Raw genomic sequence first — 11,813 nt, forward strand, 5'->3', positions numbered from 1 at the left:
CGTAAATTGGTCTCGGGGCTTGTGCCGAGGAAGGCTCCTCCGATGGCGAAGTCAGTACAATGTCTAGAGAGAGAAAGCTATGTAAGAGAATTAATGCTTGAGGCTTGAAGTGAATGAATTGAGAGAGATAGAAGTCAAGGCTTTTATACCTTACTCAAATAAATAAATTGGGCTTTGAGGTCAAATGGGCTTGCCATGTTGACCGGAGCTTTGACTGACTTTGCATGTATTAGGAGAGTTAAACTTTCTTTTGGGTTTTGTAATTGAATTATCTGTGGACCGGGTCAACTGAAGTAAATTGGACCCAAACACCAATAAAATAGTATTTCCTATGGAAATTAACTTCCCATGGCAACCAAAGAACACCATAATTTCAAGATTCAATCACTAAAAGTCTAAAATTATAACGAACATCAACATGTCAAGGAAAAGCACAAATAAACATGCAATAATGAGGAAAAACAAAACGAAACATATATCGTACAGAGTAGTCAAATAATAATAATGGGAAACCTAAGCAAACTCCCGTTACTAAGAAAAAGAGTCCAATTTACAAGTCTAAAAAAACTCCAATTTAAATCTTAATGACAATAAGAGAAGTATGCCCTTAGCCTTAAAAAAAAGGTTGAAAAGCTACGCCTCAATGGTAACTATTATGAAACACTATAAAATGAGCATCAATACAACTATAAAAGTCTACAACACTACTACATCTTCACGCCTACAAATAACACGTAATGAAAGTACTATATCCCTTTTCACATACACAAGAAAATCGCCAAACTCGATAATTAACAAAGATGGCGGTGATTCGAATGTACGTATTATCCAAATAATGTGCAATCAATAAGATTTGAATAGTACTACGGTGCATACATTAATGTTTTAGGAACATACATCAACCCCCTCACATAATGAGAGAATAAAATTTCATGTGCATAACACATGAGGATATTGGAGATTTGACTCACATACAACATCACATAATAAGGCCAGACTTATACCATGTGACTTTCCACTTGCCTGGTCGATGATGAATGAAAACACAATATGAATATACTTCGTCCATTTTTCTTCGGCGCACCATTTTTTATTTTTTGAGTAACTCGAAAATTAATTAGAAAATTACTTTAATTGAATAATGATTCTTACTAACTCTTTTTTATTTTCTCTCTTTATCACTCTTACCTTCTTATAAATACCCTGTATCTTCTACATTATAATTAGAATTTTTTGTAAATTTTTTGTAAATAAGACCACTTTGTAGATGAGTTAAACCAGGTAATTAAGAAGGTTAACTAAAATAGAGTCGCATACATATAGTGACTCATAAAAGTGATCTCATACTATTCTAAAAACAAAAAAAAAATGTGGTCTAATAAAATAATGATAAGACGATTTTAAATAAATTTATATTATGAAAAATAAGCGAAAATATTTTTTGTTAAAAAGCCAAACTACTCTACACCCATACTTTTTTTTTTTAATAAAGAATTCTAAAAAAAGCATCAATTTGTTGGTTTATATTTAGAAGTTATTATTTTCTTTGAAATCCATGTGGGGATGTGATGAAAGAGGAAGAAAATGTTAAAAGAGAGAACGTGGAAATAATTGAATGGGGATCAAACTTTGCAGGGATAATTCCTAATTTTAAAATGTATTTTTGAATATTTTATGAAATTTTATTTTCTCTGTTTTCTTTCTTATCTCGATATTGGTTCCATGTGAGGTTGTTGCAAAGGGGCTACATACTAGAGTGTTACACCTCACATATAAAAGGCAGCATTACTCCAACATTTATTTCAGCAATTACGACAATATCTATCCTCATCTTCATCTTCATCTTCATCCTCTTCTTTTGAAGTAAACAAAAATGAACAAAGCAACCTTAGTTATAGCAACTATTTTTCTTGGAGTATGTTTCCTAAATATCAATGTTGATGCTTTTGTGGCTTCTGGATGGCAAAAGGCTCATGCCACTTTCTATGGCGGTAGTGATGCATCCGGGACTATGGGTACGTGTTTTTGTTTTTGTTTTTAAGTACATAGACTACTATCATTTAATTTATTAATCGAATCGAAGTAACATAGAACTGAATCTTTTTGTTGTTATGCAGGAGGGGCTTGTGGGTACGGTAACTTATACACTAGTGGCTATGGGACTAGAACTGCGGCTCTAAGTACTGCTTTGTTCAACAACGGGGCATCATGTGGACAATGCTACAAGATCATGTGCGACTACAAGACGGATCCCCAGTGGTGCAGGAAGGGAGTTTCGGTCACTATTACCGCGACTAATTTCTGCCCTCCTAACCCTGCTCAGCCTAACGATGATGGAGGTTGGTGTAACCCTCCTCTTCAGCACTTTGACATGGCCCAACCTGCTTGGGAGAAGATTGGCATTTACAGGGGTGGAATCATTCCTGTCATGTTCCAAAGGTAAGAACACTTAAACCTTCATTATTCGATCATTACATATTGTTTTAGTGTTAATTCATTAGAATTACCTTTAATATGCAACAAATTTTCTTCATTGTCATAAAAATATTAATTTTGTTTTGTGACAGGGTTCCTTGCAAGAAACATGGAGGAGTAAGATTCACTATCAATGGAAGGGACTACTTTGAGCTTGTTACGATCAGCAATGTAGCCGCAGCAGGATCAATACAATCTGCTTCGATCAAGGGATCGAAAACCAACTGGATGGCGATGTCTAGAAACTGGGGTGCTAACTGGCAGTCATTGGCATACCTCGACGGACAATCTCTATCCTTTAGAATTACTACCACTGATGGCCAAACCCGAGTTTTTAACAATGTTGTTCCTGGTAATTGGCAATTTGGCCAAACATATTCGAGTCGTGTACAATTCCATTAACATTATGGAGTGCACACTTGCAGTACAGTTTGTGAGTTTCAACCAGATACTTCTTGATAGGCAGAGGCGTGCTCATAGCTTTTTCGTCATTGAAGCAGCCCGCCAAATCTATCATTTGTAATATATTAAGCAGCTTAAAATTTATTGGAAGGTTGATAATGGAAGTGGCAAACCATGAACTCAAAGGACTACTGCTAGTGAATTTAAAAGAGTTAAAAAGGTGGGATTTTAAAGTAATCCATTTATACATATTAAGTTGGAAGATGTTTTTGTGCATCCAATAAGAAAACAACCAATTAGTTTGTTTGGTTCTCACCACTTTATACATATCTTTTGTAATTTCTTTTGGTTTCTTATAGTGCATTCTTTAACTGAGGTTCTTGTTTTAGTTGTTTACCATGAATTGTTATATGAATAAGTTCGGAGTCTTCAGGCTTAATAGCATCTGTTTGGGTCCAATTCAGTTAATCTAATTGGGCCAGCTCAAATGATTTAATTATAAAAGCCCAAAATCAAGGTTCAACTCTCCAAAGCATGCTAAAGTCAATCAAGCCCAGTCAGCATGGCAAACCCATCTGACTTCAAAGGCCCAATCCTCCTTTATTGAGCAAATGTATAAAAGTCATCAATTGTCTCATTTATCATTCACGCACATTAAGCCTCAAGCAACTAACTCTCTTGCATAGCTTATTCTTCTCACACTGAACTGACTTTAGTATCGAAGGGGCCTTCCTAGGCAACCACCCCGAGGCTAGTTTACGTGTGTTTACTGTGCAGGAAATCCTCGGTCCAGTCATCACTTGGACCGAGACCAGTATTCTCCCTTGAAAAGGGCCTGCTGAAAGGTCCTATTGTTTTCATCCGAAACAATTTGGCGCTGTCTGTGGGGAAGATATAAAAAAAATCAATCACTCTTAGTAGAAACATGACTAAGAGCGGTAAAAGTGCCAAGAGTGCTAAGAAGAATGGTCATTCCTCTTCGAGGAGAGACCAAATAACGGTGAGAGTGAATCAACCGATTCCATCATCACTGGAGCCTTCTTCTCCTTCTTCAAAAGTTCCCTCTTCTCAAGAAAGGGAAGCCTCGGAGAAGTCACCATCCCATAATACTGGCCAGCCGACAAGCTCGTCTTGGCCAAATCAATCAAATGCGAGGAGTCCTCCTCCGCGAATCTCACATCTCGGTCTCAGCCGAGAACAACCCCTCAAACGGGGATCTCTACGGAGGAAGTGGCGAGAGTCATAGCAGTCTACATGGACTTCTTGAAGGCCCAAGCAGGAAACCTTCCTCCTCCTCGTGATCCCTCACCTCTTCCGTCAAGAAACTTGAGAAGGAGGATTGGTCAAGAGGAGGGTGGTCGAACTCCCTCTATTAAGGAGCTCGAGGAGATTCATTTGATAAAAATTGAAGACAATGGGCAAAGTAGAAGTCATTTGGGCCTTATTTGGATGAATTTGGATGAAAGTGGTTCATAAAACTTAGGTAATTGGTCATTTTTTGTGATATCAAGCCTTATACACCTAAAACAACCTAATATTGACATGTTTGGATTAAGAATGAGTTTATTTGATAAGAAATGAAGAAAATGGGCAAAGTAGAAGTGATTTAGGCCTTACTTGGTTCTATATGTTGAAAATGCTTCCTTAAACTTAGTAAGTTGCTCCTCTTCATATGAATATCTTGTAGGAGGCCTACCAAATGAAGGTTGAAGAACAAGCAATCAAGGGATTTGAAAGAGTTCGAATTAGTTGTACTAGGAAACGGTGGGAGGTCGCAACAAGAAGGGTCGTGTGATGGGACTTGGCCAAAGTGCAGAGTCGTACTTTGGCAATTGGATAGGTCGTATTTCCACGTCTTCACAGCAATACATGCCTTCTGTTGTTTCTCAAATGCAGGATTAGATGGAGAATAGGGTGCAGGCTCTTCGCAGTGAAATCCGAAGTGAAATGGAAGTCGAGATGCAAACCCGATTTGAAGCCCAAATGGCCGCAATAGAGAGGAGAAACTAGGAGAGGTGGGATGAGTTTAAGAGTCGTTTCCCCAACAACGACACATGTTCCACCTTACATCCTCAGCGTTAAGACTCTAGGGATGACCCGGGTAGTGGTGGAGCAGGCCAGGGTACCTAGGCGATTGTTTAACCTAACTTTTGTTTATGTAGTATGCATATGTACTTAATTCGGATTATGTTTTATGCCTGTACACAATTTATATATTTTTATTTATATATTTGAAATGTGTGTTGTACTATGATATGTTAGTTTACTTTGGTTTGGTTTAGTTTAATATAATAATGTATGTTAGTTTAGTTTAGTTTAATATAATGTATGTTAGTTTAATTAGTTTAATATATTTGTTTTATATAATGTTTAATATATATAATGTTTAATAATTGTTTAATATATTTGTTTACTTTAGTTTAATTATGATATATTTGTTTAATATAATGCATGTGTCCTTTACTTTATATATTTTGTAAATGAATCATTTGCATAATCATATGCCTAGATACCCGTTCAAGGCATACACATTAGGAGTATGTCTTGAATAGTTCCCGGTTGGGACTGTCCTTGTACGTTTATTCTCACTTAGGTGGTGAATGTATGCCTTGTTAATGATTCTAGGGAATATCATGGCTTGTCATTTCTCTATAATGTTCTCTGGGTACATATGTAGGTGTATCTAATCGCCTACATCGTGTACTTGCAGAACTGCAGGGAAATGCTATCGGATTTCCCATAAAATTGAAAACCTGGCATACATTCACTAGTGGGATTAAACGTACAAGATGGGTTAGGTTGGAGTGATAAGGATCCTTGGACATCATTTCAAATCTCATTTGCATTTCCATAACACTTTGATGGATAATGAATATTAAATACGCTTTGTGACTAATGTGATTATACATATGCGTGAGTTGTGTAGAAGTTGTAATCATGAAATGAACAGAATGTAGCTGGATGTATGAAAGGAAGTTTGGGCATTCTATTGATCCAGAGTTCATGAAAGGGGTTGATGAATTCATTTTGTACGTCAAAGATCATCCCAAGAGTAGTAACCCGAATGAAGTTAGGTGTACATGTTTTAAATGTAAGAACAAACGACTTTGGGATGCGGAAACGATTAAAATTTATTTATATCGCAAGGGTTTTGTGCTTCATTACTATGAGTGGAAGTTTCATGGGGAAGGGTTTCCAGGAATTCCTGAATGGCAGTCCAATGAATATTGTGAAACCCGAAGGGAACCGAGCCCTACCCTAAACCGTCTCAGCCAAAGACAAAAACCACTTCCACCTCTCTAAGAGGGAGAAGCGAGGTCCCAATGGCTAGACTAAAGGGGAAGGCCGTAATGGTCCCTACCAGCTCGCCCTACCAAAGTTGGATATTGGAAGAGCATGTGCCGACGATGAAAATCCTGACGCACATCACTTACGATGGTACTACGGACCCGAAGGACCACATTGCCTCTTACGAGGGGCATATGTACCTTAACCCTAGGTCCGAGGCTACTTGGTGTAAATATTTTCCAACGACCCTCAAAGGTGTTGCACAAGCGTGGATCACCAAGGGAGTGAAAGAAGGCTCTATAACCGGTTGGAAGGATCTTTCCAACAAATTCAAGAGAAAGTTTTTTTACGGCAAATCGCCGAGAGAAAACAACTCCAGAACTGATGCGTCTCCAGCAAGTAGGGGTGTTTAAAAAAACCCGATCTGGTTGTCCCGTCGCGAATTCCCGATGACCCGCAAAATACCTGACGGGAAATTTTCAAAATTTTCTGTTTTTTTAGGATCGGGTACCCGTCCCGATAAAATAGCACTTTTGTGGGCCGGGACATGGGACAAGCTTTGCAATTATCGGGTACCCGGATACCCGTTTAAAAAAAATAAAAAAAATTTAACACTGCCAGTTCCAGCCAGCCCACTTACTAAACCTAGGGTAAACATCAAATAACTCCCAAAAAGAAAAAACACGCAGCTCTTCTTCTTCTCTATCCCTAATTCAGTAATTCCCTACTGCTCTAGTGCTCTACGCCTCTACATCTCCTCAAACTTGCAAAAGCTGAATATGCGTTTATCAAAGCATTTTTATCACCCTTTTTTTTTAATTTTTAAGCAAATATTTAGTCTTCCAAATTCTAAGAGACTCTTGTTCAACACCATAAGCATCCTCATTATACAATAGTTTCACATCATTATCTCAAGTTACTAGTAAACCCTTAGCTAACAATAACAAACTGGTCAATTCTTCTCCTCACCATCTCAGAAAACATTCATAATTAATTGTACGGAATCAACCAATCAATACTTCGGGCCCAACTGGAACACTGTAGGAAGGGTAAATACAGAAATAAATGCTACAACACCTGCAGCACGCAGCACATAGCAGCCATAGACTCATAGGTCTGGCACAACTTATGGCTTTTATAAATATAGAACACAACACTGATCCAACCATAGCTTGCATAAATCCGAGAAAATGAGATTTAAGAGACTATAAAAACTCCAAGGTTTTTTTTTTAAAAAAAACAACAGATTTAAAAAAAAAAATTACAGCAGAAAAAACACAACAGGTTTATTATTGTATATATAGCAGATTTTTTGTAGAAAAATACAGCAAGTTTTAGGTACAAACTTATCTTAAAAAAAATTAAATAAAATCCGGGTACCCGTGTCCCATCCCGGATAATTCGGGTACCTGAATACCGGGTACCCGAATTATCCGGGATGGGACACGGGCCGACTTATCAACTACCCGAAGATCCGGGTACCCGGATTTGTGGGTACCCGAATATCCGGGTACCCGGATATGAACACCCCTAGAAGCAAGCGAAGGATGAAAGCCTTTGAGACTATCTAACTTGTTTCAACAACGAGTCATCCAGGATCACAAGTTTGGATCAGGGCCGAGCCGTGTTTGCACTGCGGAATGGCTTACAAGCTGGCAAGTTCCCTGACTTCATGGTCATCCATCCCCCGCAGACCTTGGAGAAAGCTTTGGACGCCTCGGATAAATACATCCGAGCTGAAGAGTGGAACAAGACAAAATCCCAGTCCTAATCCGGGGCTGGGAAAGCGAAAGGACAGGTGTCCGTAGGCCAAGGGCCGAGGAGAGGGAAGGCGAAAGCCTCAGACTTGTCCTTGACACCCGAGCCGAAAAAAGATAGGACCCCCTATACAGGGAGGTATGATTCTTACACTCCTCTCGCTCTTCCCCTTGCCAAAATCTATATCACAACCAAAGACGAGGGGAGGTTCAAGAAACCAAGGCCACTCCCACCATGGCATAAGCAAAAGGGCAAGGACCGATGGTGTGAGTTCCATGAATCTACTGGACATTGCACCGAGGACTGCCTTCAGCTGAAAGATCAGATCGAGGATCTAGTTCGGAAGGGCTACATAAAAAAGTACCTCACAGAGCGCCGCAAAGAGAAAAAAACTAAAAAGGATCATCAGCAAGAAATTGATTTCTCTCGGAAAAAGGACAAATCACAAGGCAAAGAAACTCTTGATATCCTTATCAAATCTGGGGGAATTCTCGGAATGCAGTGAAACATCACTTGAGGGGCTTGACCCATCAAGTGAATCACGTAGACATCCGAGCACCTCAGTCCTCGGTGCCGAACATTCTGTTCACAACCGAAGACCGCCAGGGGCTGGTATACCCCCATGAAGACCCGTTAGTAATTGTGATGGGCATTGCAAATCGCAACGTCTGGCAATCTCTCGTCGACGGTGGTAGCGGGGCAAATATCCTCTTTCGAGGAGCATTCGACCAACTGATATTGGAAGCCAAGCACCTGACTCCAGTACCCTACCCGGTATCCGGATTCAACGGCTCTTCATCATATCCCGATGGGAAGATCCTTCTTGTCACCATCGACAAAGGCCGAGCAGCACGGAACACCATGGCCGAATTTCTGGTCGTGGATGTCCCATCTGTGTACAACGTGATCGTGGGGAAAACCCTTATTCACGACATTCAAGGAGTCGTCTCAACGTACCACCAAACAATGATCTATGTTTGGAACGAGGGACACTCTGAAAAAATAAAGGGCAGCCAAGAGGAGGCCGAAGATGCAACCACCTCAAACCATCCAAAGGTCGACGCGACGACCGGGATGCTGAGGAGGAAAAAGATTAGGACCGTTGCGCAAAAAGGCCTAAAGGCTTAAGTGCTTTGGCCAAGGAGCCCCAGTAAAAGAAAAATATTTGGGGAAAGAAAAGGCTGATTCCTCATCTAAGCTGAAAGACTTAGAGAATCAGCCGAAGTCTGGGAAGCCTACTGATATTGACAGCAGGCCTGAGCAAGAAGAGTCGAGCGCCCAAGCCATGGAGCTGGACAATCAGACTGAGTCAATAGAGTGGACCGAAGGGAATTCTAAAAGATGTGTCAGCATTGGACTGGGACTTGATTCAAATGTTCGTGTTGAATTAATTCAACTCCTTCGGGACAACAAAGATGTGTTCGCGTTCTCGACAGCAGAGATACTCGGGATTGATCCGAATCTCATCTCTCATGTGCGTAATGTCGACCCAACATGTCGGCCAATTAAGCAAAAGAAGCGGAATTACTTCGCTCAAAAGAACCAGGACATCGCGACGAAAGTCAAAAAACTTCTGGATGCGGGATTTATTGAGCCTTGTCAGTATCTAGAATGGTTGGCTAATGTGCGTTGACTTCACATATCTGAATAGGGCCTATCCGAAGGACTTTTATCCCTTGCCAAGGATCGATCAATTAGTTGACTCGACGAGTGGGCATGCTCTACTTAGTTTTATGGACGCATTCTCGGGGTACTATCAGATCTTCATGCACCTCGAAGACCGCGCAATAACGACCTTCGTTACAAGTGTCGGGGTGTACAACTATAAAATGATGCCCTTAAGATTGAAAAATGCGGGGGCAACCTATCAAAGGCTGGTTGATCGGGTCTTCGCCGAGCAAGAGGGTCGTAACATGGAAGCCTATGTTGACGATTCTATCGTCAAAAGAAAAAAATATGCAGACCATATCACAAACCTGGCCGAAACCTTCGTCACCCTTAGAAAACATAAAACGAAGCTGAATCCGAAGAAGTGTGTCTTCGGCGTGAAGTCAGGAAAATTCCTCGGCTTCATAGTCAGCAAAAAGTGGATTAATGTTGATCCCGCCAAAGTTCAAGCAACTCTGGATCTTCTTGAGCCAAAAACAAAAAGGGACGTTCAGCGTTTCACTGGAAAAATGGCTGCCCTTTCCGGGTTCATCCCTCGAGCCTCGAACAAGGGGTTGCCTTTCTTCAAAGTGCTAAAACTCCCAAAATCAAAAAAGCTCATCTGCGAAGACAAGAAAAAAGAGGCTTTTAAGCAACTCCGTAAGCACCTGGCTTACCTCCCAACACTGGCAAGACTAGTTGAAGGGGAAACCTTGTACTTATATGTGGCGGTCAGTCCAGCCCTTATAAGCGCGGTGTTGCTAAGGAAGGTAGAAAAGGTTCAGTAGCTGATCTACTTTGTTAGTCACACTCTGACAGATGCCGAGACACGCTACCCCCTACTCGAAAAAGTTGCATACGCAGTATTGGTGGCCGCTCGGAAGTTGAGACCCTACTTTTATTCCCATTAAATAGTGGTCTTAACCGATCAGCCGCTGGAAAAAGTCCTCGGCAAAGTGGAAAAATCCAGAGACTAGAAAAGTGGGCTTTCGAGCTCACCAAGTTCAGTATCAGCTACCAGCCGAGGCCAGCTATCAAGACGCAAGCCTTAGCAGACTTCCTAGTCGAGTGTTCTTATCAAGAGACAATCGACGAGGAAGGGAAAATATGGACCGTTTTCACGGATGGATCCTCCACCGTGAATGGCTCGAGGGCAAGGTTTTTCATAACCTCTCCCGAAGGCAAATCCTTTGAATATGCACTAAAATTCTCATTCAAGGCTTCAAACAACAAAGCTGAATATGAATCAACAATTGCTGAATTAGAGTTGTGCATAGCATTAGAAGCCGAGCATGTCTGTTTAAAGACAGACTCTCAACTTGTCGTAAATCAGATCCGAGGTAAGTATGAGGCCAAAGAGCCCTCAATGATAGCTTACCTTGCCAAGATCAAAACTGTCATTACGATGCTGAGAACTTTTGAAGTCGAGCTGATCCTAAGGGGTCAGAACGCACAAGCCGACGCACTCTCCAAACTTGCAAGTTCAACTCTAACCGAGCTGAACCGGTCTGTATATGTGGAAGTGCGCCAAGAAATAAGTGTGGACCAAGAACCAGAGGTTTGCTGTGTCGCACACGAGCCGAGATGGATGGACCCCATCCTAGCTTACAAACTTCGGGGAGAAATTCCCGAAGACAGGAACTTAGCCTCTGAGATGAAGAAAATCAGTTCAAGGTTCATCGTCTTTAAAGAAGAACTTTTTAAAAAGTCCTTCTCAACCCCACTATTGAAATGCGTGGGTCCAATAGATACTGATTACATCCTTCGAGAAATTCATCTCGATATCTGTGAAAACCACATAGGGAGAAGAGCTTTAGCCCATAAAGCACTAAGGGCTGGGTACTACTGGCCCACCATAATCATAGATGCAAAGGAGGTGGTTAGAAAATGTGAAGTTAAAAGTTTGCACAAGACATCCATCGGCCATCGCGAGATCTTCAGCCAATCTTGAATCCCCTCTCATTCACTCAATGGGGATTGGATATTTTGGGACAGTTTCCTGATGCTCCATACCAAAAGAGATGGCTGATAGTCGGCATAGACTATTTTAGTAAATGGGTCAAAGCCGAAGCAACTTCGAACATTACAGAGTAGACAGTCAAGAATTCATCTGGCAAAACATTATCACTCGCTTCGGAATTCCGAAGGTTTTTGTCTTCGATCATGGGAGGCAATTTGATAATCTGCCGCTGAAGCGGTACACAGACCAGTTCGACATTAAATTGACATATTCTACAGTCTAT

The 11,813-nt window shown here is 40.8% G+C and overlaps 2 protein-coding genes across 2 annotated transcripts; both read left to right on the top strand.

Annotated features, from left to right (window-relative positions):
* Positions 1–1,629: 1,629 nt before the first annotated feature.
* Positions 1,630–3,304, top strand: LOC110721690 (expansin-A11-like). Its single transcript, XM_021900888.1, has 3 exons — positions 1,630–2,015; positions 2,118–2,439; positions 2,568–3,304. Exons 1-3 carry the CDS (start codon positions 1,874–1,876, stop codon positions 2,875–2,877), a joined length of 774 nt encoding a protein of 257 aa, XP_021756580.1. The 5' UTR covers positions 1,630–1,873; the 3' UTR covers positions 2,878–3,304.
* A 6,448-nt stretch (positions 3,305–9,752) lies between these two features.
* On the top strand, positions 9,753–11,521 carry LOC110721383. The gene is made up of 2 exons (XM_021900519.1): positions 9,753–10,285; positions 10,390–11,521. Exons 1-2 carry the CDS (start codon positions 9,753–9,755, stop codon positions 11,519–11,521), a joined length of 1,665 nt encoding a protein of 554 aa, XP_021756211.1.
* Positions 11,522–11,813: the final 292 nt, after the last annotated feature.

This window comes from Chenopodium quinoa, unplaced genomic scaffold (genome assembly GCF_001683475.1).
Source record: "Chenopodium quinoa cultivar QQ74 unplaced genomic scaffold, ASM168347v1, whole genome shotgun sequence".
Classification (NCBI taxonomy): Eukaryota; Viridiplantae; Streptophyta; class Magnoliopsida; order Caryophyllales; family Amaranthaceae; genus Chenopodium; species Chenopodium quinoa.

Bases quoted from the DNA above. Each gene is read 5' to 3' on its own strand.
- LOC110721383 (XM_021900519.1), top strand. From the start codon at position 9,753: ATGATGCCCTTAAGATTGAAAAATGCGGGGGCAACCTATCAAAGGCTG. The intron at 10,286-10,389 runs GTACTTATATGT...ACACTCTGACAG, and splicing joins CTAGTTGAAGGGGAAACCTT to ATGCCGAGACACGCTACCCC.
- LOC110721690 (XM_021900888.1), top strand. From the start codon at position 1,874: ATGAACAAAGCAACCTTAGTTATAGCAACTATTTTTCTTGGAGTATGT. The intron at 2,016-2,117 runs GTACGTGTTTTT...GTTGTTATGCAG, and splicing joins TGATGCATCCGGGACTATGG to GAGGGGCTTGTGGGTACGGT. The intron at 2,440-2,567 runs GTAAGAACACTT...GTTTTGTGACAG, and splicing joins ATTCCTGTCATGTTCCAAAG to GGTTCCTTGCAAGAAACATG.